Source organism: Pseudorasbora parva, chromosome 1 (assembly GCF_024679245.1).
Source record: "Pseudorasbora parva isolate DD20220531a chromosome 1, ASM2467924v1, whole genome shotgun sequence".
Taxonomy (NCBI): domain Eukaryota; kingdom Metazoa; phylum Chordata; class Actinopteri; order Cypriniformes; family Gobionidae; genus Pseudorasbora; species Pseudorasbora parva.
In genome coordinates, this window is record NC_090172.1 from 65227761 (window position 1) to 65254015 (window position 26255).

The window sequence follows — 26255 nt, forward strand, 5'->3', positions numbered from 1 at the left end:
TTACCAGCTTCACTTATTACTAAACAGATTGACTTTATTTCTGTCAGACATCTACAGAAGCTCTTATTGAGAATAACAGAGGTTTAGATGTTGATTGTTAAATGTAAAATAATTGTTTTGTTTGATACTGCTTAACTTATTTTGTTATCCACAGATTAAAAGACCCATTCCGAAGTACAATGAAATTATTTTCTTTAACTGAAGAGTATCATAAAAGCACATTATCTGATGAAAACAGAACAAAAACGTGTTTGCCAGTTAAAAAAAAAAGAAGAAAGAACAACACAAACATATCCTTCACTCATCATTTCTGCAGAGGAAGTTGCGGTTGTGAGTCTCAGGACGGCTGATCCAGCGCTGATCTTCTCCTCTAGACTGAACTGCTCCAGATCTCACTGTATTCTCACAGTCCTCCTCTCCTGTGCCGTTCCCTGGAGCCCATTTGTGATAACACACGGTCTCTCCGCTCACCCAGAACCAGATGCCCACAGTGCAGGAGTGACGTAAACCCAACCACACCTCCGCAGTAGACGCCCCTTTAACCACATTCATCACACGACGCTGCATCTCCTCTGAATGAACCGAGACCAGATCCACATGATTCTGTCTGCAGTATCTCAGAGCTTCAGACCACGTCAGGTTCTCTTTGATCAGAATCAGTTTATCTGGACACAAAACAAACCACAAGCAAAAACTAGAGAGAGACTGATCAAAAACAACATGAAGAACAAACACTGTGGAGGAATCTGTCATGTCAGACATGTAGCGTGAACTTTAAGATATCTGGAGGTGATGGATGGATTGTGTGTGTTTCAGAGGATCTGCTCACCTTCATGACACACAAAAGGATATTTCCTGTCGCAGGGGTCATCTAGCCATTGACCCAAAACGTTCTTACTGATTGCAGCACAGTTTTCAACTCCAGCATTATTAGGTTCACCAGCACTCCAGTATCTGAATGAGGAGTTCCTCTGATCTGACCACTGCCATGAGTCTCTGAACAGACCGATCCAGACTTCATTAGATATGTGACTATCACTGATGAACTTCTGAATCTGTTGACTCTCATTCTGGCTCCTCACACTGACCAGATCAATGTGATTCTGTCTGCAGTAACTCTGAGCGTCAGTCCAATTCATCATCTGATTGACAAAGACGAGTCCTGTGTTGTTTATCCCTGTTGTTGTTCCTGTGTGAGTCAGTTTGTTCATTATTCTTACACTGATATTAAATATTCAGAATACATTATTTTATAACATCCATGAAGTAACATTACTGAACATCATGAATTTAAAGTGCTTTATTTTGTCCATTGTGTTTCCTACAACATTTCTCTATAATATTGGATTCAGACAAAAGGAGCCTGAGAAACAGAGGAAGATGTTACAGAAAATTATGGGCTAGATAATTAACTCAATTAGGGCTGCATTTCCCAACAGCATCATGAACCCAAGTTTATAGTGAAGTATGTTATCAAATGAATTTACTATGCTTTGGAAAAGATCAATAGCAATATCAGATCAGTATTATATTCCCTTTTCTATCTTTTTTCTTTATTTGCATCATATTGTCAGTAGTTTCCGAGATATATAGATTGAGTTCCCTGTCTGCAAGTATTTATTACTGTGAAAATTGCCTCAATTGCAAGAATTGGGGAGTGCAGTTTAGCTGTGGGGAAAGTGGTTGATTGTGAGAGTGTTGTGTCTGCATTGAGGATGAATAACGCAGTTGTTGTTTTTCTAAAAATGGTCGAGTTGGCAAATAACCTGCTTGAAAGTGGGGTAGATACTGATAATGTTTTTGTCCCAGTACTACCGTTATCTTCTCCTTCAAAAAAGGTTACTTTGTCAAATGTACCCGCCTTTCATTAATAATGAGGCACTCGCGCAGATGTTAGAACGATACAGAATTTCTTTTTCCCCAATTAAGATGATCCAAATTGGGAACAAATCACCGTTATTGAAACATGTGGTGTCTTTTAGATGGTTTGTTTACATGGTGTTAAAAGATAACAAGGAGGACTTGGATCTAATGTTTAATTTTCACCATGAGGATTTTAATTATGCAGTTTATGCCACAAGTAATAACATGAAAAGTCTTTGTCATGGTGAAACTGGTCATTCTGTGAGGGTCTGCCCAATAAAAGGTGAAAAAAACAAAACTCCTGTGATGGTTGAAAGTGTTGAGTTGGTGCAAACTGTTAGTAATGCAGTGCCTAATACATCAAGGGTAGTTGAAAAGAACATTAGTGAACTTAGTGAAATAAAAAAGAGAATTGGAAACAATGGAGCAAATTGTTGAGGAACAAGTGGCTTTAGTAGAAGTGGAAGATAAGGAAGATGAGAATCAGACAGTGGGCTGAATAAACAAAGTTTTGATTAAAAAAAATATATAGAGGGGGTAGGAGAACATGATGAGGGTGTTTTTAAAACACCACAAAAGAGGAGGTTGAAGCAACATCAATGTAGTAAACAGAAATAAACGGATAGTGTTGAAATGAGTTAAACTGAGAAAAACAGTTCTTTCAGAATGTAGTGTCGTATGATACATCTCAAGCTGTATCCCCAAAACATCCCTATAGTATAGATTATATGAAATTATTTCTAAGAGTAACTAAAAATGCAAGAAATGTGTGCATTGGAGAATATTTTCCTGATTTGGAGCAATTTGTTGAGAGAGTAAGAGTTTTTAAGACTTAGGGTCTGTTTTCAGGTCAAGAAGTTTTCAGACTGAAAAAGATCCTCACTAAAGTGAACTTCCACATGGGTACTAATGTTGGTATTGATAAAGCTTAATGTAAAAAAAAAAAAAAAATCTATATATATATATATATATATATATATATATATATATATATATATATATATATATATATATATATATATATATATATATATATATATATATATATATTGTTTGCACAAGAAACACATAGCAATGTAAATAATGAAGTAGATTGGGCAAGGGAGTATGATGGCTTATCTATATTAAGTCATAAATCATCTCTTAGTGGTGGAGTTGCCTAAGAAGTGTGTTCCAATTTCATACCAAATAGAATACATTTTGAAAGGAAGAAAAAAGGAAAAAGATAAGAGCTCAGTTTGAAAATCAGTTTTTTTTTTTTTTTTTTTTTGTGTATATGCTTGGAGTGGAAAGAATTGTCTTTTTAAATACAATATTTAAGGTAATAAATGATTGTGATACTGAAGATGTTTTGATAATAGGAAATTATTTTAACTGTACTAAATATGCCTCTTATAGGAATCATGTTGAGCCTTACATTAGAGTCCTGCATGGGTCCAATTTTGTAAATCCGCACCCGCACGTGCCCGCGGTTCATAAAACCACATCCGACCCTTTTTCCGACATGGAGCACTAATTGAAATCCGCATCTGACCCGACCATTTATTGCCAGGTCACACAAAAGTAATTACGGCACCACGCCACATCTTTAAAAATCTCACACATTATTATCAATGAGTGTACGAACACCGGCGGCGGCATTCGGCGCCTGTCCGCGGCAACTCAGGAAGTTGTTCAAAATCCTGCTGCGCCACAGAGCGCCAATGTACTGATTTCACCCTGTGCTACAAGATGCACACATCGTGCAGCTCTTCTGTCAGAAGTGAATTCAAAACTGAGCTCGCATGTAGGCCTATATAATGTGCGCGTCCAGCGCGGAGCTTTGCTTCCGGTGTGTGACCCCCTTGAAGCCTTGTGTGATTTTTTTGAAAGTTAGAGAATACTGGGAGGGCACGCGGCGCTAAAAATATGGATCTTTTAGAAGCTTTTGGTTTTGAAAAGGGTTTAATTGATAAAATATGAGCTTTGTACTGTAATGTTGAAAGCATACTGAAGGTAAATGGTGACTTATGTGCCCCCTTTAAGGCTCTTAAGCCGGGTGCACACTGCGATTTTGGCCACGATTTGGCCGTCTGAGACAAATTTAGCAAATCCTAAAAGATTCCTCAGATCCTAGGCTTAAATCATTGTCTTTTTTGATGTTATAATCATGACGTCTTTGTTAGTTAGTTTGACGTGTTCACCGGCAGCCGATTAATGAGCGCTGCGATCAAATTTTACCTCAGATGAAATTCTGGCAGTGTCAGAAGATTTGGCGCACAATCCTGCAGTGTGACTTCTCCTACGACGACAGTCAAATATCTCTGTTTTTCAAGACAAACTATGACCAAAACGAGAGCTAGAGATTTCTTTGTAGCCATCATTTCAGTCCCGCGTGTAATGCAGCTCACCGTCACTGAACGCATCATTGATTGATGATATTAAACTCCAGACAAGTTTTCTTGTGTGCGCCTGTTTTTAGCGTGCCTTCACTATCGTGCAGTCCGACATTAATGCCAACTGAGATCTTACAGTGTGACATGGCTTACATCGGGGATCATGTTTGTACAGTCTGACAAGGGACATTTGCAAAGGATTTTGAAAAATCGCACAGTGTGCAGGACCCTTTAGAGGCATCAGACAAGGGTGTGCTCCTTCTGGGATAATTTGTAGTGTAGCAATTGTTAAGAAAATTTAGAGCTGATTTAAATGGCGTTGCTATACCAAATTGTGAAATTTGTTTTTAAATTATCAGCTAATGCTGATGATATTATTTTTATTAAGAAACAAAGTAATACAATGTGTAAGATTTTAAGAGATTGTTTCGTTGTCTCGAAAGATGAGGAGACACTCGGGAGATAAGAAGACACAGGTGAGTCCGTGGAAGCAAGCATCAGCGTAATGATGTGCAAACGAGACCGGCCAGTGACTGAGTGAATGAGTAGGGCTTAAGTGCAGGAGGTTGCAATCAGTACTCTGGTGACTGTGGTCGGTGTGTCTGTGAGAGGGTGGAGCCTGGCATGCTTGTAACAAATTTCTTGTTTATTTTAATTGATTAATTAGGTTATTAAATTATGCAACTTGGACCCAATAATTACTCAACATTCCTAGAAACCAGGTTTAATTGCAATAAAGAAGGCAGTATGTGGGTGTAATAAACCTTTTAAAAACCAAAAAAAAAAAAAAAATTACAAATGGGTTAGAATACTGCCTTGGTGGCACTTGTTTCGGTTCTCCATAACCAGGGTCCTGAAAATGCGTTCCTGGGACTGCGGTTCTCTGAATTGCTAGGTGGCGCTGTCATATAAAAACAGGGTCCTAGAAATGCAGTCCTGAAAGTGCAGCCTCCAGTAGTGAAGACGGATAATGTTAATGATAATGAGGTCAATCAGAAATGTTCTTTTTGTTTGGATAAGGAAACAGTTTTTTCATACTTTCATGAATTGTGTAAGGTTAAGACCGTTATTTTTAATCTCACAAAAGGGTTTGGGGTATTTTGATGAAGTGTTTTCAATGGAGGTTTTTATTTGTGGTTTTACATTTTCAAGGAAACGTTTGCATGAATGTCAGTTTTTTTATTGGGGCAAATGAAAATGTGAGTAGAAAAAATAAGATAAGAAATTATTAATAAGAAAATAATTCTCATACAGATTTTACATTGTTTTGTTTTTTTCCATTATTGTAAAATCTAGAATTTTGATTGATTTCCGATATTATAAAGAAAAAGGAAATCTGTTGTTTTTTGAAACAGTATGATGTTTAAAGGGGGGGGGGGGGGTTCAGTCAATCTCATGTCAATCTTGATTACCTATAGAGTAGTATTGTATCCTTCATATCTCAGAAAAGTAGATATTCTACTCTACCCCCCTACCCCCCCCCCCCCCCCAAAAAAAAAGGGCTGGCTGGAGGCGTATCGTGTGGGCGGAGCTAAAGGGTCATGAGCTTGCATGAGAGCGTCTGAAAGCTGCGACATCCTCAAGCGTGGAAAAGAAAACGTTACTCTAATATACCATGGCTATCAATCAGATTCAACTAATACAGATATGATCCAGAATCAGATTCGGTGGCTGAAATAAATTGAACAGGAGAAGCAGAAACAACAGGATGTCCATATCTGTGGTATGTACTGTATTTAGTGGCTTGTCAACATGTGTGTGTGTTTACTCATGGTTTATGAGGACATGATTCGGTTTATGGACTATTGTATGTGATTGAAACTTAGCAGTAGCAAGCAAAACAGTTTTGCATGTCAGACTAGTGTATACATAGAAAAACAATAGAGTAGCGCATTTGAATTAAGAAGGCCCCCTAGTTTTGTTCGGGGTGGTTTTACAATAAACAAACAGACACTTATAGTGGTCAGCTAAACAAATGTACCGTATTTCCTCAAATAAAAGCCTATAGTCTATTAAATGGCGGGCCACTGATAGTGGCCAGGGGCATGGTCAGCACGAACAAATAAAGGCCGGTTTCAAATAAAGGCCGGGGGGGAAAGGTGTGGATAATCTCCTCAATGCCTTTCATTTAATGTGCATTCAAGTTCATCGTAATGTTAGGGCTGTGCCATGACGGCTGACCAACATCATGATGGAGCGAAACCATCACCCTGATGCCACACGCCCCGATGCATGCCACTTGCCCGATGCGAGTCTTGCCAGTGCGACACACACTAATCCTCTTCTATAGTTAACCTAAAAACTTTGCAGGGATTTCTCTGAAAATTAAATTGAGAATATAACGGATGCATGTGCCATTTTAAATAGGCTACTGTAGTCAATGAGAGATGCGACGTCTGTGAAAATACCGTGTCAGGCAGGCTACAAATATCGATCTTCACAATGTGTGCATCTCAATCTGCTCCGTCAGTAGGCAGGGCACTGATCAGGGAGTCAGTCTATTGACTTATGTCCTGATCAGCGCCCTGACTACTGAACTAGGGAAAGGGGGTCACACATCGGACGCGAAGCTTGGCGCCGCGCAGCACCTGCGTCTCATGTATCTGAACAGGGTCGCACATTGGACACGCACATTATATACACGCAAGCTCAAGTATGAATAGACTTCTGGCAGAAGAGCTGCACGATGGTAGCCTGATAAGCCAGTCTGGAAACTCACCATTGACAGGGCTCATTCCGAGGGGCAGGATAAACGGTTGTCTTCCCTCTGCATGCGATAGGATAGCGCTACAACCAACCAGAGCAACGGAGGTGAAGCAGAGCTCGGTGATAGATTAAAATTTCGCCGTATCCGGTCGGCTAAACTCTGAACACATCTTCCCTTTTTAAGAATGACTTCAGTGCCGTTCTTTGTTCTTTTCTCAGAGAAAAGCTTAACTCCAAGTCTTCCAGAGTCACGGTCAAAGCTGATTCGAAAGACCACCATTCACCAGTTTCTGTGTTTACTAGAAGCACGCAAATGCAACTCGGCCGTCATCATTATGGCCCCGCCCACTGACTCTATACACGATGTGATTGGCCTGACAAGAGTTTGGCGTTTACAGCTCAGAGGGGTATTGAGAGTTGCTAGACGACACTCGAGGGTAGATTAGATTTGCTGCCGCTAGGGTGTGTCTAGATTTCTAGGCTAGCACGATGGGTGAATCTTGTAGCACAGGGTGAAATCAGTACATTGAATTGAGAGAAATATGATATACATTTAATATAATACCTTGAAATGGCTGCGGACAGGTGCGAACAGGCGCCGCGGACAGTTGTCGAATGCCGCCGCCGGTGTGTGTACAATCATTGAATGTGTTCGAATTTTAAAGACGCGGTGCTGAGTTTCGCGTCCTGTGTCCGACCCCAGGGCATTTAAGTTAAAATACAGAGAGGCTACAAAATAAACTATGCTGAAATATTGTAAAGTGGTCACATGAACTAGGCTACACGAACGAGCGTTTAAAAAACAATATGCAAAATCAAAATGTTATATCTCCGTAATGGATTGAGAAAAGTGGGTGCAAACTATTGAAAGCGTGGATGAGTAATTAGTTGGGTCAGAAAAATAACAAAATTATAGTTTTAAGTATAAAAAATTATACATTCCGTATACAGTATTATTTAAAAAAAGTGCTTAAAAGTGCACAACTATTCTTAAGAGGAAGCTTTTGACTCATGTGCAACTATAGAAAGCAACGAGTCATTGGGTTAGAAAAATAACTAAATTATATATTTTTTAAAGAAGACAAAAATATTTATGTAAAGAGATATATTTAAAAAAGTGCTTAAAAGCCTACACAACTATTCTCAAGTGGAAGGAAGTTTTTTCACCTCATATGCAACAATAAAGCAACGATCGAGTCATCTGTTGGGTTAGAGACTAAAATATGCAACAGCAACATATAGAAATTAAGAGCGGAATAAACATTTTACATTTTTCAAACTAACTCAATTGTGGTTGCCAATTATGCTACCGTAATTCTGACCCAAATTGCTTTGTCACCTTTCTGGCTGTTGTTGTATGGTGATATTTTTGCAAATGTTTCTTAAAAAAAATCCATATTTGTCCACTGGAACGATCGCTTCAAATTTAAAACGGTTTATATAAAGCAATTATTTTTCGAACAGGAATTAGAAATACAGGCCTGCCCCTAATAAAAGCCTGCTTCAAATAAAAGCCGGTTCCCATCGGCAGTTTAGGTAAATAAAGGCCCGGTCTTTATTTGAGCAATTATGGTATTTAACTTACCGTTCACAAAGACGTGGACGCACTGAAGCTCTCTTTGCTTACAGTAAATTAGCTCAAAATTACTATCAGATGTAAGTAATTACCTTGACAAACTATACATCATTAAAAAGATCTAAGGCTAAAGTTAAATTTTTTTACCTCTGTTTTAATCTCAAAGTCTTATAGTGACCGTAATGTGTTTATATATGCCAGGAGTTATGAATATGATCATCGGCGGCGCTACCTTTTGATTGTAATATTTGAAATCTACTCCTAGGTGTGACCATGGCCGATTGGGAATGGCAGAGGATGGAGCTTAACAGCATGGAGGTGCCAGGGACTTTTCGAGGTTGCATACTCCCGACACCCTCTCACGTACCTTCTGGAGGGTGGTACCACATTCTTGGAACCAGGACAATAGGAAATTGAGAAATTGAACTTTGATAAGAAGAGCGCCCAACAGGCTTGGAGAGGGTTGAGCCGCTTGGCATCTCTCAGGTACTCAAGGTTCTTATTTACATTTACATTTATGCATTTAGCAGACGCTTTTATCCAAAGTGACTTACAACTCAGGAGAACAGGAAGCGATCCGTCAAGAAGAGGCAACGAAACACAAACAGTGCCCTAAATACCAAGATTTGTACACTGCTCAGAGTAGCAAAGACCAGAAAAGGAAAGAAGAAAGGAGAAATAGAGGGGGACCATCTTATGGTCTGTAAAAACTAAAAACGGATGTTGGGACCCCTCCAACCAATGCCTCCACTCTTCCAGGGCTAGCTTGATGGCCAGCAGCTCCCTGTTTCCGACATCGTAGTTTACTTCTGTGGGGTTTAATTTGCGGGAGAAGAAGGCACATGGATGGAGTTGACTGGGAGTCCCCTGCTGTTGGGACAACACCGTTCTCGCTCCGGTGGTGGACGCATGAACTTCCACAATGAAGGGCTTTGTGGGATCCAGGTGTACCAGGAGGGGAGCGGCGGTGAATGCTTCCTTCAGGTCTTCACGGGGTTCCTGGACAGAGACTTGGGCTTACTATGCAGGAGGTGGGTTAGTGGACTGGAGATGATACTGTAGTTGTGGATGTATCTTCAATAGAAATTGGCGAAACCTAGGAATCTCTGGAGATATTTGATGGTTGAGGGAGTTGGCCAGGTCTTGATATCTTCCACCTTCCCCTCGTCCATCCGGTTGCCACTGCTGTCAATGTTATATCCAAGGAACTGAACTGAGGGCTTGTGGAAGGAACATTTCTCAGATTTGAGATAGAGCTGGTACTCCCTCAGGCATTGCAGGACCTCTGCAACGTGGTGGCGATGTTCAGCCAGGCTCTGGGATTAAATCAGGATGTCATCGATATACACCAATACGGACTTGTGGAGAAATTCCCGGCGCACCTCATGCATAAAGTCCTGGAATACGGAGGGGGCATTGGCCAGGCCATAGGGCGTCACCAAATATTCGTAGTGGCTGGTGTGTGTCAAGAAGGCAGTGTTCCACTCGCCCCCCTCACGTATCCAGATGAGGTTATACGCGCTGCGAAGGTCCAACTTGGTAAAGACAGTGGCACCATGGAGATGTTCTAGCACTGTCAGGACGAGAGAAAGGGGATAACTGAACGATACGGTTATCTTGTTTAATGCCCGCTAATCAATGCAGGGCCTCAAGCCTCCGTGCTTCTTGGCCACAAAGAAGAAACTGGATGCAGCAGGGGACGTGGACGGTCGGATGTAACCCTGGTTGAGTGCCTCCTGGATGTATTCCTCCATGGCCTTCTCCTCCAGCAGGGATAGGGGATAGATTCCCCTTGGGCACTGGCTCACCTGGAAGCAGATCGATGGCACAGTCCCATGGCCGATGTGGAGGCAGCTTGGAAGCTCGGTGAGGGCAGAACACATCACTAAAGGGAACGTAGCATGGTGGAATCTCCACTGACCGCTGCTCGATGGGACTCTCAATGGACGTCGCACAGACAGGAATCTTTTTGGAATGAGACATGGTGGGGACAGGAAGAGCAGAGAAGCAGGTGTTGAAGCATCTATAGCCCCACTTTAGGATCTCACCAGTTTTGCTCCAGCCATGGGTGCCCTAGAATCACATCAGCGGTGGATTCCTCCAGAACCAGTAGATAAATTTGTTCAACATGAAGTATGCCTACTTATAGTTGAATGGGACTGGCAATGGAGTGAAGCTGACTTCGATTTAATGGTCTACACGTTATGGATTCGACCTGGTAGTTGGACGGAGTGTGAGTCGTCTTGAGCTGACGGCAGAGGGTGCCGGAGATGAAGTTCCCAGTGGAACCGGAGTTGAGGAGGGCAGAGACTGGCAAGGAGATGTCGGTAGTAATGAGGTTCACAACAGTGGTTAGAGGGTGACTCTTCTAGTTAGAAGGATAGATCACACTCACCAGAGGTCAAGGAGGACTTGTGGGACACTTGGCGATGTAGTGATCCGGAGCTCCACAATACAAACATAGACCCTGCCCTAGCCGTATCTGCCGTTCAGCTGGTGTTAACCGGGTGTTCTCCACTTGCATGGGCTCTGATACTGGTTCTGGAGGGCTGACAGAGTCTGGTCCGCAGAGGGACTGGAAGCTCATGGTCTGGCCCTGGTGCTCTTCGAGGCACGACTGCATACGAGTGGCGAATTAAATGGATAACTAGATGAAGCGTTCAAGCCTGATGGTGTCCTCGTAGGCAGCGAGATGCAACCGCACACAGGGATGCAATCCTTGACGGTAGGTGGTCAGAAGCTCGTTCCATCCGCTAGCGACAGCCAGGGTCTGAAACTGCAGGGCATACTCATTTACAGACATATTATTTTGCTTTAAGTGATACAATTGCTCACTGATAGACGCATGCCAGACGGGCTTCCCGAAGACATCCTTGAAGTGCGCAAGAAAACCAGACATCGAGTGCACGATCGGGTTATTCTGTGCATACAGAGTCTCTGCCCATTGTAATGCCTTGCCGTTCAACTGAGATACAATGAAAGCCACCCGGGAGCGATCATTGGGATACAGTTGCGGTTGCATCTCCAGGACCAGTTAGCGCTGCAGAAGAAATCCGTTGCAGTCCTCCGCCGAACCAGAGAAGGGCGCTGGCTTGGTCATGGGACTGGCATACACGGGTGACGAGAAAGAGGTGCTGGTGGATGTGGAAGTGATTGCCGGTGCTGGTGGTGGTGGACTGGAGGGTAAAGCACGGCGAACGGCATTCACCAGTTCTTGAAAGGGATCCTGGTGACTCATACTGGAGCTCACGGTTAGGGTCCGGTCTTCTATTATGGTACAGAGACAGGATTTATTTTGAGAACAGTAGTGCATGTGAGTAACTGGGCTGAGGTGTAGAGTTGCCGGTGATCGTTTTCAGGGTTGATACTCTGTGTGTTCTTGGAGATGGTTGTCGTGGAGATCAGGCGGTTGGCGATGGAGACACGGAACAAACACACGCTGGACACTGGAGGACGCTGAAAACTTGGAAGGATTCGCTGGAGATAGGTAAGTAACATCGAGGGAGTCCTTGAAGTAAACAGAAAGGTAAGTACCTTTTACAAATGAGCCCGGACAGTGAATGAGTGCGTGCGTGTGCCTTTTGTGCTCCTGGTGATTGGGGTGATGATGGGCTGCATGTGTGGGTGATGAGGTATTATGAGAGGTATTATGTTCAGTTCATGAAGGGACATACATTTTTCTATTTGGTTGCAGTAAAGAATAGAATAGAATAGAATAGAATAGAATAGAATAGAATAGAATAGAATTATAAAGTGTTTTTCTGTTTCTATTTGTTTTTTATGTAGAATGACGTAATGAAATAATGTTTAAATTCAAAAATTTATTTTTATTTTTTTAATTTCTAAAATTCTCTCTCTCTCTCCCTCTCTCTCTCTCTCTCTCTCTCTCTCTCTCTCTCTCTCTCTCTCTCTCTCTCTCTCTCTCTCTCTCTCTCTCTCTCTCTCTCTCTGTGTGTCTGTGCGTGTGTTTTCCTCTATGGGCAGGTTCCAATTGACAACAAAAGATGAATAAATGAAAAAAAAAGTTTTTTTTTAATTCTGGAAAAAATTCTGTGACATCCACAATCTCTTGTATATTTATGATCAAATTAAAAATTAAAAAGTAATAGACGAAATTTGGTATATGGTGCATCTATAAATGAACAGTTTGCAGTTTGCAGCACTCACTGTTGATGCAGATGAAATGGCGAGGATCACTACAGATCAAATCATGAAACCTTTTCATATCATTCCAAAATAATCTTTGTAAATGGACTGCATTTATATAGCGCTTTTATCCAAAGCGCTTTACATTTTTGCCTCACATTCACCCATTCATACACCGACGGCGGTGTCAGCCATGTAAGGCGCCATCCAGCTCGTCGGGAGCAGCTGGGGTTAGGTGTCTTGCTCATGGACACTTCGACACTTGGTCAGGTGGAACCGGGGATTGAACCACCAACCTTTTGGTTTGTAGACAACCTACATGAACCACTGAGCCACTGTCGCCCCAGTGTCTTCAGGGTTGTCCAGTTATTTTGTACAGTATATGGTCATCTTACATCTTTTTATAATTTAATATTTATTTTCATTGGAGCTGCACTTACTGTTGTTAGATGAACAGCAGATGAAAGTCCATCTGTCACTACATTTCCCATCTTCCCATTGTCCATTTCTCATGAAAGCACACTCGTCTGTGCCATCAGGTTGTCCAGATCCCCAGTTCAGATAGAGCGCAGGATCACCTGAAGACCACTGCCATTTATTAACACTCGTCTTCTGCAGCCCAATCCAGATATACGGACCACCTCCACCAGTCACACTCTTGTTCAGCTCCTTCATGTCGTTCATGTTGTCAACGGTGGCCAGATCTGTGTAATTCTCTCTGCAGTATCTCTGAGCTTCAGTCCAGTTCTTCCCCTCGTTTATAAAGTGATACTGACGCTGGACACATTCAGATACGGAGCAGAGAGCTGTGAAAGAGAGGGTTTGATTTAATGCTTTTCATAACAGGGTCAAACCTGATGAAACTATAAACCAGAAATAAAACTACAAACACACTCACCAATGAGAAGAAGAACCAAATATAGAGTTTGCTCCATTTCTGAGGAAGAAACACAAAACTCAATTAATCTTAGAATAAAACATGACCATGTAATAAAATAAATTTCAGCAGAATAACATGATTCAGATTCATTCAGACAATATTAACATATATTATTAAGTCTAACTGTGAAGAATGAACTTACTTCTTAACTTACTTACTGTGAGTTGTTCTTACTTTAGAGGTTGTGTGTTTCTGTCCTGAGTCTGATGTTTCTGTCTGCGGCTTTAAACTATGTGATTATTATATCTGCTCTAATCCCACATTCAGCGCATCACCTCATTTGCTTATTACTCTAAAAAAAGTATTTTTCTTCCTCATCTACTTGTTTACACATCTTTTCTCTGTTGGTCATTGTTGCTGTAGTTCTTTGGAAACATGTTCATTTGAATGTGAGATGAGGATCTGTACGTATTGTATTTCAATAGAAGCTTCACAGGAAAAATCCACCTCAACATTTGTATTTTCTATACTTATAATTTTTCATGTTCTTTGACCATCGATACTGTCAGTGACCGATAGCAGGTTTCTGCATCCTAAACACAATATTTAAGACACACTCTGTGTCTCCATTAGCACAATATCTCTAAAAGACAAACAGCAGAAACACACAACTCTTTAATCATGAAATCAGAACAAAGTTTCATCTTCCGACCAGAATGTAACCGTAACCTCATCATCAGAAGATTGACGCTCATCAGTTGTTTCAAGGTCTTTAGTGTAGTGGGGCAGTCTGGGTACCGCCCTTTTTAACCTGACTATCGCCTGATTTACTGCTGTGACAGCCTATCGGCCTGCTCTCCTTGTGTATTTAAGACGTAATTTACGCCACCTGAATGTGCATGATGCATTCGTTGTCATTTGTGGGCGTGTGCACGTAGCTTTGCGGGAGGTATGTAGCTGTTTGGCTAATGTTGCTTCTGGTGTTTATGCACTGTTAAGTGTGTATTTGTTTGCAGCCAGGTTGTATTTGGGATTGGCATGACGTTGCTGTTGGGTACAGGCTGACTTTCACTCCAGATATGTTGATTCCAGTGGATTTAACATTTGTGGTGTGACTCGTAACTTATGCCTCAATCATACTGCAGTCTGTGTATGCGCTGATGGAACACCCGCATATTTGCCGTTCGTTGATTTTTGGATAAAAGACGCGAGTAAACTGAACCTGTGTGTTTAGCGATCTACTTCTGGGTATGTATATCGAGTCCCTTGATCATTATTGGGTTGATGTCTGACTGATCTGTCTTCATTTGCGTCTATCTAAGTGGGGGCAATTTCTCACAAGCATCTTGTCACTGTGGACTGCAGGGTGAAAAAGTTACTCCTTGTACAACATTGAAGACTGCACTGCTTGTTCTGCTGTTGTATTTTTAGTATTTGTGTGACCATCGACATTTGATTGCTGTTTTGTTGCTTCGGGCTGATGCTGGTGGCTTAAGGGAACGGTGGCCGGTTTGAGCCATCACTTCCCAGATAGCCATTGGACGCTGTAACGGAACAGGGCCGCAAACGCAAAACGATAGAGCCGGGTCTGGCTCGCATCCGCCTCACGAACTCGTTTCTGAGTCCAAACGCACATCGGGCCGAAGCCGTTTCTGGTCTGTTTTTAGGGGTTGTTGCGGATATGTGCCAGCGCCGATCCAGCACCGCCTGATCATCCCGTTACAGATGCGTAACAAGTGTGTGAAACGATTCCGCCTGCCGGAGCTGTGCCGGATGTGTTACGATTCCGCTTAAATCACCACTGGATTGTTATAATAACCTATGCATAGGCCTACATTTTTCAGCCTTGGCTATAAATAAAAAGCTTGACTTTACTTGATAAAGGCTAGTTTCACTTGGAGCAATGTGTAGGCCTATAGGCTATAGCTGAAATAAATCGTTGTAATGATTAAAACGCATTCTAAAACAACGTGAACAAAGTCAACAAACACAGAATTAATGACCAAAAATTCAGATTTAATTATACAAAACGAACAACAAAGTAATGAACAAATTCAACAATTAACAGATCAGTCAACAACAAACACATAATTAATGGATACAAAAAACACCTATTGCTATTAACACAACGTGAAAAAAACAGTCTCTCCTGGCGCTCTCCTCTCCTGTCCGCCGAAAGGGCAAACCACCTTATTGCATGCCTCCATATTTCATCTTCTGTTGCCGTTGCTGCACCTGGAAAACAGCATTAGGCTACTGATTAGGTTGAATGAGAAATTTGGATCAGTGCTAGGCCTACATGACAACAAAACAGGCATACGTAGGCTATATTGCATTTGCTTAAAATGGAAGATAGCATCCTTCTAATTCGGCCTATATATAGTATACTTACTATATATATATATATATATATATATATATATATATATATATATATATATATATATATATATATATATATTATAAGTATACTTCTATAACGGTTTGTGCATAAGTTGATGGAGCTGTAATAAAATAATAGCCTAATAATAAAAAAAACTGGTCAAGTAAAACTGAATAAGACAAATTAACTATTTGTAACCATTGAGGTTAAGACGTAGCCCCAATTAGGCCTAATAAAAAGAATAAGAAGAATAAACAGAAGGCATTACTGTTGGTGTATGCTGTTTTACGAAGACGTTAAAACTGGAAGAATTGAATCTCTCGCGATAGGTCATTCCAAAATGATAGCACTTGGTAGGTTTGTATATCCCATCCACCACATAGCCATCATTTTTATTGGAAGGAGACGTGTGTGTTATCCAAGCATTAATGGCAAGGAAAGCCCCTTAGGTTACTTAAGCGGCACGGATATGAGGTGTGTGTGTGTGTGTGTGTGTGTGTCAGATCTGCTTCAAGGTCTTCATGATAATATAGCATTTCTGTATTTAGAATCCAGTATTACTGTAATCCTATTGTTTTTTATGAGTTTAATAAAGAACTCCGCCTCGTCTTCTCTCCCGAGAAGAGCGAAATGTTTGAATTTGCATGGTAACTCAAATGTTTTAATTTTATTTTTTATTTATTTATTTTTACCACTTTCGTTATTTTGGCTAGATATTTCGTTTTTTGGACATATTAACTGAATTTAGAAATGCTTTGGAAAAGAAACAATTGGCATTTAATAAACTTTTTTTTTTTTTTTAAATGAAGACAGCGTTTGGAGTGAGTGCATGCAAAATAATTAGTTCCCCGAGTCCACAAATAAAAATAGACAGTTTATAGTTTATAATTATGTCTTGAACTCATCTGTAGCCTATAGCTAAAAATAAGAGAGTAGGCTAGCTATTGTGAATTGTTTCATCTCTCTTAAAGGAAAAAGAAAAAAAATGAGACCGTCGGCGCTTTTATCGGCCGTGGGTTAAAGAAAACAGCCTACGAAATAGCGTTTAGGCCTAAACATTAACCTGTACTATTATTATTTTAATTTATATGTTGATTATGAAAAGTGAGCAGCATGAGTAAAATAAAATTTTGGAAAAAACGGGGACAATTTTAGTTTGACTGTCAATCTGATTGAAATACATACAAGTTTTATCTTCAAAAAGCTTTTTTTTCTGTAGGCTATTTTCCCGGAGGCAACGAAAACCGGGGACTGTCTGGACATCCTAAGCTAAGATATCTTTTAAAATTCAGCACATTAGCGCAAATATATTAAAAAGTTAATTCGGTTATCCTATAACTGGGCCTATTCTGTGCTACACTCAAAGGCTATTTGTATAGCGCAGAGCAGATGCGGCTTTAACACAGACTCGTGCGCAAATAACAGCCTGTAACTGCTATCTACAAAGCAAACAGCATTTCACTTGCATGTTTAGGCTAAGTAATACACAGTAAATTAGAATAAACACATACAAATAGATGCACATAATAAACACATACAAACTTACGTGTGATAGCCTAGCTCGTCAGATAAATCTGCGTTGACAGCTTGATTATTTTTGGCGCTTCCGATTGAAGTCCGTAGTACGGATGTGGGCCGTATCTGCAAGACGACAGTCAAGCGAGACCCAACGTTCACTTGGCGCTGTCGTAAAACGGACCTAAAACAGAGCTCAAACGGACCTGTGCTGTTACGGCCGTAGCATCACAAAATGTTACTGTATAGTTTTTAAACACTGATAATATTGCTCAGATCAATGACAATGCTTTATCTCATGCTCTAGATAGGGAAAACAATATGCAGACAGGTAGCCTAACCATGTTGTTTTGACAATATTTATTTCTTCACACAGTTTGAGAAAGTATTTGGAATGTGGTCCACATCAGGCAGTCTCTGTCAAAACAGTGTTGGCTCAAATCCGTTTTGCAGATATGGGCCAGAGCAGTTTTTAGCCCTTTTTTAAATGCAGCCGGCTCAGATATGTATCACAGATTCGGGCCACACCAGTGTAGCCTATGTGAAAACAGTATCGGCTCAGATTCATCTTGCAGATCTGGACCAAACCAGTGTCAGACACAGCTAATGTCTTTCGGTTACCTATGTAAAAAGTGAGCTGGGCCAGATCTGTAATATGATATGAATATACTGAACTGATGGCAGTTAGAATGTTTAAGCTGAAACCTCTATCTGGCACGGATCTGGTTCACAATCAGAAAACGTCTCGAAGATAGAAAAGGAGGCAAGGGGCTTAAAACGGATCCGGGGCAAATGTAATTGCTATCTGGGTTAACAGGCGAGGTGCCGGTAATAGAGCACATTAGCGCCACTGGTAATCGTCGCCTGCAGCGTGTTTTGTTTTTGTTTTCCTCTTGGCCTGTGTTCTTCCTAGGGACGCCTTGGAAGGACATTTTAATATCTGGACCTTGGGAGGTTTAATTTAGTGTTTTTCAGTTTAAATGTACTGATTTGAGTATTCGTTAATCTCTAATATTCTCTACTTGATTAATTTGTGACTTGATTTGAACTCTGATTGTTTTTGCTTTGTTTTATATTTTCATTTTGCTCTTCCTTTCTCAAGATTTGTCATTGTGATAGGTTCATGAGCTTTTGGTTCAAACCGAACTGGTTCTACCGTCGTTTGAACCATTATGACCAGCGACTTGTCCATACTCATCATCTATGGTTTGAACTTGATCCAATGCAAATTGTGAAATTTTGTGTTGATTGATTGTTGTTTGTTTCTTTTGTTTATTTCAGGAGCTGTAAGCCTCCGGTGAGGGAAGCTAGCTGTTTGACCCTGTGGTGGTGGTGTTTCTCTCAAAGAGTGTTTTTGCTGTGACCACTGCATTTCCCTCACTTAGTGTGTATGTGTGTGTGGTGTGAGTGTTTTGTGTGCAGCTAGCCGCCCTACTGGTAAGCCTCAGCCTGAAAAGTTTGATTCTCTTGATTTAATTTCTGTCTGGTCAGCTGTTTTTCTACATTTTTAACTATTATTATTATTATTATTTATAGCCCCGTCTCTTGTGTTTAGTGGAAATCAACCTGTGTGCTTTATATTTGGGTCTAAATTTTCCCGTTCATAGAAACGGGGTGGCGTAGTCAGCTTTGTTCTAGTAGTACACTCTTTACCAATTACCGCCCCGCCACACTTGCATGCCTTCTTCTTCTGATACATCTTCTAATGATCTTCACTGCCAGATTCGTCCTGTGTTGCCTCATTATCACTAGTATCTTGATCAATGACCTGACGAAGAACATCATGCACTGAGAGCTTCTTCACTCTCACAAAATGAATGACAAGCAAGGCGCTGTGATGCATTTGTATGCGCAATAACATGTGAAGTTAATAAACGTAATTTCGGGAGGAGTACGCCCATCTAATCTTTCAATTAATACCAAGGTATAAAACCAGCAGCTTACCTCTTCCCCTTTTAAGTTCCTGAAGCATTTGGCCTGCCCAACTCTGCTTGACTGGCTGCGCTGCTCATCTCTGCTCATCTCTGATAAACTAACATCTCTGATAAACTAAGCAATGCGCATCCATCTCGCGAATGTACAGTAGGGATGAGACGGTGGGGATATTTTCCCACCGGTTAATCAAAGTGTGATGACATCACCGGTATCTGGGCTTTTAAATCACTAGTCTATTTAACCGAAAGGAACATGCGCACCGCCGCTTGGGCATTAATAATGGGAGTGGATGCAAAGCCAGTGCTTTCAAAGAATTCCGCGCGCTCTGTGCGTTCTTCGACGTCTCTCCTTCGACGCGCTTGTCGTTGTTCTATTCTTTGAAACGACAGAGCCTTTAAACCTTCATTAGCCACTTTTCCACTGGCCAGCGCGAGCACAGAGGCTGAAATCATGCCTGCGGCACTTCTGTAAAGTCCGCAATAAACACGTACGCCTTCACTGGACTATGTCACACAATATCCAAATGTACACCAGCAAGAGGGAGATGAATGAAGTACTGAATTGAAGGAAAATGAAGTAAATCGCTATACAAAAATATATCAGAAGCTATCGTTTAGTATTTAATTACTAACCTGGACACCACACGCGGCTATTGAATGACCACGAACAGGTAATAACTTGCATTTTTCATGCATTAATGTATCGCGCCTTTTTTTCCTTTTCCTTTTTAAAGTAAAATAGTAAAATAGTAAAATATTACTGAAAATTGATTAGTAATGGCTTACACTACTGCGTTACAGCAAAAAGTAATAAGTTACTGTAATGTATTACTTTTGTAATGCTTTACTCCCAACACTGATTATGAGACAGAAATAATATTATTATTACGAGCTGCTGCTCACAGAATCACATTCAACCAGTTATTACTACAGATAAGATTAGTGAAAAACATCAAGACATAAACACACCAGATATACAAAGAGATTCCTTAAACACACACACATATTGTGTCAGTGTTTTAGACGTCTAAAGGACAGTAATCATTAGAGTTAGAAAACTTTAATAAGGTCCCATTATGTCACAATATTTAACATAGCAATAAACTTCAATTAGACTTAAAACACAATTAGTAGATTCACTCAGAACATACTAAATAAAAAATCAAACAGGTGAAAATAAGACAAATAATGAGGAATGAAAACGGTGAATGTGAGTAAACACACAAACATTCACACGTTTTCACTCATAATTTGTGCAGATGAAGTTGAGTTTGCGAGTTTCAGGACGGCTGACCCAGCGCTGATCTCCTCCAGACTGAACTGCTCCTTTTCTCTTCTCGAGGCTGCAGTTTTCCGGTGTCATTCCGTTCCCTGGCGCCCAGTTCTGATAGTACATGTTCTTTCCACTTAGCCAGAGCCACATGTTCATGATGCAGTAGTTGTGTAAACCCAACCACACCTCCGCAGTAGACGCCCCTTTAACCACATTCATCACACGACGCTGCATCTGCTCTGAATGAACCGAGACCAGATCCACATGATTCTGTCTGCAGTATCTCAGAGCTTCAGACCACGTCAGGTTCTCTTTGATCAGAATCAGTTTATCTGGACACAAAACAAACCACAAGCAAAAACTAGAGAGAGACTGATCAAAAACAACATGAAGAACAAACACTGTGGAGGAATCTGTCATGTCAGACATGTAGCGTGAACTTTAAGATATCTGGAGGTGATGGATGGTGTGTGTTTGAGAGGATCTGCTCACCTTCGTGACACACAAAGGGAAATCTCTCAGAGCAAGCGATGTCATTCCATTGCCCCTTTAAATACGATTCAACCACTGTACAGTTTTCAACACCTCCATAATTATCAGGTTGAGGAGACCTCCAGTATCTGAATGAGGAGTTCCTCTGATCTGACCACTGCCATGAGTCTCTGAACAGACCGATCCAGACTTCATTAGATATGTGACTATCATTGATGAACTTCTGAATCTGTTGATTCTCATTCTGGTTCCTCACACTGACAAGATCAATGTGATTTTTTCTGCAGTAACTCTGAGCGTCTGTCCACTTCATCATCTGATTGACAAAGACGAGTCCTGTGCTCACTTTAAGAAAAACACACAGAAACAGATTCATGAGCCAGTATTCTTACTCTGATTTAAGGTTTGGATGTAAATAAGATTAGCGGTGGAGCATCAGAAACACATGGCATACAAAGATTGATTTGACAGCTGATGATACATTAAATATTATCAATATATTCAGGATTATTGTAAATATGTGAAGTATGAAAACATGAAGTAACATCTGTAAATATCCTGTAGTGATGAATCGTTCTTTTGGGCCGGTTCATCTATCGAACTGAATCAAACTTTAGTTCCGTGTTGATGATGCAAGACATAAAAGCCGAAGGAGCACGTCCAATAGCACATACTCAACAATAACAAAATAAACCACTACTCAAACATACCACAGGGAGACATAGACATGACAACGATCCAACAAAGACTAACAAACACAAGGAGCCTATAAAGGAAAGAAATCAGGAGGGAACACGGGGGGGATGAACCAATAATGAGATAACCAGGGGGGAGGAAGACAAAAGACAGGAAGGATCTCACAAAAAATGCATATAAATAGTACGAGTGTGCAATGTCATGGAATGTATACGGCAAAACTCATGATACGCTGTTTTCCGCATGCATATGATACGCACTTTATGGCGTATTATACATACAAACCCCCCACCCCACCCCCCTAATTCTACCCAAGAGTGTGTCATATACACGCCATAAAAGTGCGTATCATATGCACGCGAAGAACAGCGTAGCATATGCACGCCAAAATTAGTTTTGGTGTATACATTCCATGGCATTGCACACTCGTACTATTTATACGCATTTACATGTGATCGGGTTGAAAGAAACACCACAAGTGCTACATGAGACAGGACGGATGTGACACCAGCACCCTAGTTGTACATGTTTATCACTTTTAGCAGTGTTTAATGTAACTTCAAATGGTTTCCTGTAAAATGACACCAACATTTTGTTTTTAGACCACTGAACAAATTACAGGTTTGTGTTGAGATACTAATGACTGAAAATATCAAGCTGAGTCATTGCAGTATATTAAATATGAATGTCATCAGATATTTACCAACTAGATCAATATTAATGTAGCACCCGTACAGCAATTAATATTTCTCACATTGACAACAACAGAAATATAGTCTCTATACAGAAACTGACTTAATACTTAAGGTGTGACAAATATCCACACTCTCTTCTATATTCATAATTAAAAAGTAGTAGTTTTTAGTATTCCCTTGAAATTTGGTGCATCTATAAGTGAACTGTTGTTGTAATTTTAAATAGTTGTACTCACTGTTGTTGCAGATGAAATTACGAGTAGCACTACAGTTCAAATCATGAAACTGTCCATTAAACATCATTCCACACTCGTCTGTGCCATCAGGTTGTCCAGATCCCCAGTTCAGATAGAGCGCAGGATCACCTGAAGACCACTGCCATTTATTAACACTCGTCTTCTGCAGCCCAATCCAGACACCTCCATCTTTCATACTTTTCGTCAGCTCGTTCATGTCCTTCATGTTGTTTATGTCTTTTGTGTCGTTCATGTTGTCAGCGGTGGCCAGATCTGCGTATTGCTCTCTGCAGTATCTCTGAGCTTCAGTCCAGTTCTTCCCCTCGTTTATAAAGTGATACTGACGCTGAACACATTCAGATACGGAGCAGAGAGCTGTGAAAGAGAGGGTTTGATTTAATGCTTTTCATAACAGGGTCAAACCTGATGAAACTATAAACCAGAAATAAAACTACAAACACACTCACCAATGAGAAGAAGAACCAAATATAGAGTTTGCTCCATTTCTGAGGAAGAAACACAAAACTCAATTAATCTTAGAGTAAAACATGACCATGTAATAAAATAAATTTCAGCAGCATAACATGATTCACATTCATTCAGACAATATGAACATCTCAAAGTCTAATTGTGTGTGAAGAATGAACATGTGAGTTGTTCTTACTTTAGAGGTTGTGTGTTTCTGTCCTGAGTCTGATGTTTCTGTCTGCAGCTTTAAACTACGTGATTATTATATCTGCTCTAATCCCACATTCAGCGCATCACATCATTTGGTTATTTCTTAAAAAAAAAAAGTATTTTTCTTCCTCATCTCTCTGTTGGTCATTGTTGCTGTAGTTCTTTGGAAACATGTTCATTTGAATGTGAGATGAGGATCTGTAAATATGTTGTATTTCCACAGAAGCTTCACAGGAAAAATCCACCTCAACATTTGTATTTTCTATTCTTATCATTTGTTTTCATGTTCTTTCACCATCGATACTGTCAGTGACCGATGGCAGGTTTCTGCATCCCTAACACAATATTTAATACACACTCTGTGTCTCCATTAGCACAATATCTCTTCATGTTTGATTCTATGGACCTAGAAATATGACAAAATGATCTGAATTTGAATTATTAAAAAGTGTAATCTAACAAAATTTAATATTATGTTGCATTTAAGATAGTTCTGAATTTGAATTTTTAAATGTTGAATATAGAACATTTGAAACTGAACACATCTGAAATGCCTACATGACTTTTTAATATTTTATCTTAACCTTTTAGCCCACAACCTTTGAGTCTGACTCCCTAACCATTTATTTAAAACTGCCCCATTTTTGCAGATGTTTGCTGATCACCATGCATATGAAAACGTCCAGGCCTGCAACGAAAATGACTAGACATGAAATGGGGACAGATTATGTCCTTTCATACTAAAATGCTTGGGGTTACTTGACTGTAACCCTGTTCCCTGATAAAGCGGAATGAGATGCTGCACACTTTAAACACACTTTTCACAGCCAGTTGTGATAAGACACTTCCCATTTGCATAAGCTTATGCAGCATCTCATTCCGCTTTATCAGGGAACAGGGTTACAGTCAAGTAACCCCAAGCGTTCCCTTTCAAAAGCTACACTCAATGCTGCATAAGCTTATGCAAATGGGAACGAGAATACCCACACCGCCGTGGTTGATGGTGTCCGGACCCATTACGGTTGTGTAGGTGTGCACAAGGATGCAAGAGGCCTCAGACGTATGTCTGGACATGAGAGCCCGGAGTAGCATGAGCATCCAAGCTTTAAAATCTTATGAATGTGTGCGGAGAGTACCAGCCTGCCGCATTACAAACACTTTGTAAGGGAGCCCCCCTTGCCAATGCATTAGAAGAGGCAAATCCCCTGGTGGAGGGAGCCCTTTATCCTATAGGCGAAGCTTGACCACGCACCTTATAGGCAAGGGCAATAGCATCTCTGACCCAATGTGACATTGTTTGTTTGGTGGCTGCAGAACCTCTGTTACGGCACCCATGGCAAACAAACAATTGCTCTGACTTACACCACTGGCTGGTGTGGTGGACTTAGGCCTAAAGAGCATGGACTGGACACAGTCTATGAAGTCTCTCCTGACCCGGCGTTGTGAACACAAAGCAGAAGGTTTCAAGAGCGGCAGGAAGTACAGTCAAAAAAGGAAACTTAGGAAGGTAGTCAGGATGAGGATGCGGAATCACTTTCACCATTCCTGGGGCCAAGTCTATGCAGGATGGCGATATTGACAGAGCTTGCATATCCCCAATTCTCTTTAGAGAAGTTATTGCCATGAGAAAAAAACATCTTTGGGGTCAGAAGTCTGTCAGATGATGATTGCAGAGGTTCAAGTGGGGTCCCAACCAGCCATTGAAGACTATAGCCAAGTCCCATGAAGGAACCATGGTTCTCATGGGAGGCCTCAACCGCCCGCCCCACGAATAAAGCGAGCGAGCAGAGGATGCCTCCCAAGCGGCACCCCATCCACCAGGGCGTGGCAAGCCGAAAGAGCGGCCACATAACCCTGAGAGTGGAGGGGCAAGTGCTTGACAACCTTCTTTGCAGGAAGTCCAGAACTGAAGGAACCTGACAGTTAGCTGGATCTACATTATGTGCTTTGAAAGACACCCCATTTATTGGCATAAACTTTCCGAGTGGAGAAAGCCCTAGTACTTAGGATGGTCTCAACAACTGCAGGCAAAAACCCAGTATCCCTCAGGTGGTGCCCATCAGGTGCCAAGCATAGAGGTTTCACAGGTTGGGCCTGGGATGGAATATCGGGCCCTCTGCCTGAGAAAGAAGGTCCTTCCTCGCCGGAATCGCCCAAGGCGAGCCGTTGAGGAGAGACACTATCTCCGAGAACCATATTCTGTTCGACCAACACAGCGCTATTGATAAGAGGCAAGACCCTTGTTGGCGAACCCCAGCTAGAACTCCCGGGAGCAGAGCGACTGGAGGGAAGGCATACAGGTACATTCTGGGCCATGTATGAGCCATCGCATCCAGGCCCAGCGGGGCTGGGTGACAGAAGTAGAGAGGACATTGCGCTGTCTGATAAGAGGCGAAGAGGTCCATTTATACTTCATAAAATCCGATACAGCCCTGAGACATTACTTCTGAGTGGAATTCTATTCCCTCATCTGTAAGTCTGTCTAGCTAAGCGAGAAATAGAGGGGACGTCGCACTGTCTGATAAGAGGCGAAGAGGTCCACTCTGCTTTGTAAAACCTGGTCCATCTGTTGACTAGGTAACTTATATAAGAGACTGTCGCTGTGTTGTCCGCCCGCACTCGGACATTACAGCCCCTCAACTGTGGAAGTAAGTATTTCAGGGCCAGAAATACAGCCATCAACTCGAAGCAGTTTATGTGCCAATCTAGCTGATGAGCCCTCGGCTTAGCCTAACTTCACTCAGGGTATGCTAAATGGTCTCAGTTCGAGCAGGAAACAGTTGTGCCCACTTCGTGACCGAAAACCA

The 26255-nt window shown here is 41.2% G+C and overlaps 2 protein-coding genes across 2 annotated transcripts; both read right to left on the reverse strand.

The window, feature by feature from the left end:
* Positions 1–297: 297 nt before the first annotated feature.
* On the reverse strand, positions 298–13601 carry LOC137072741 (C-type mannose receptor 2-like). The gene is made up of 4 exons (XM_067440699.1): positions 13565–13601; positions 13107–13472; positions 830–1162; positions 298–665 (listed from the first exon to the last, which is right to left on the reverse strand). Exons 1-4 carry the CDS (start codon positions 13599–13601, stop codon positions 298–300), a joined length of 1104 nt encoding a protein of 367 aa, XP_067296800.1.
* A 7017-nt stretch (positions 13602–20618) lies between these two features.
* LOC137072823 (macrophage mannose receptor 1-like) lies at positions 20619–23274 on the reverse strand. Its single transcript, XM_067440813.1, has 4 exons — positions 23238–23274; positions 22771–23145; positions 21144–21488; positions 20619–20983 (listed from the first exon to the last, which is right to left on the reverse strand). The coding sequence occupies exons 1-4, from the start codon at positions 23272–23274 to the stop codon at positions 20619–20621; spliced, it is 1122 nt and encodes a 373-aa protein (XP_067296914.1).
* Positions 23275–26255: the final 2981 nt, after the last annotated feature.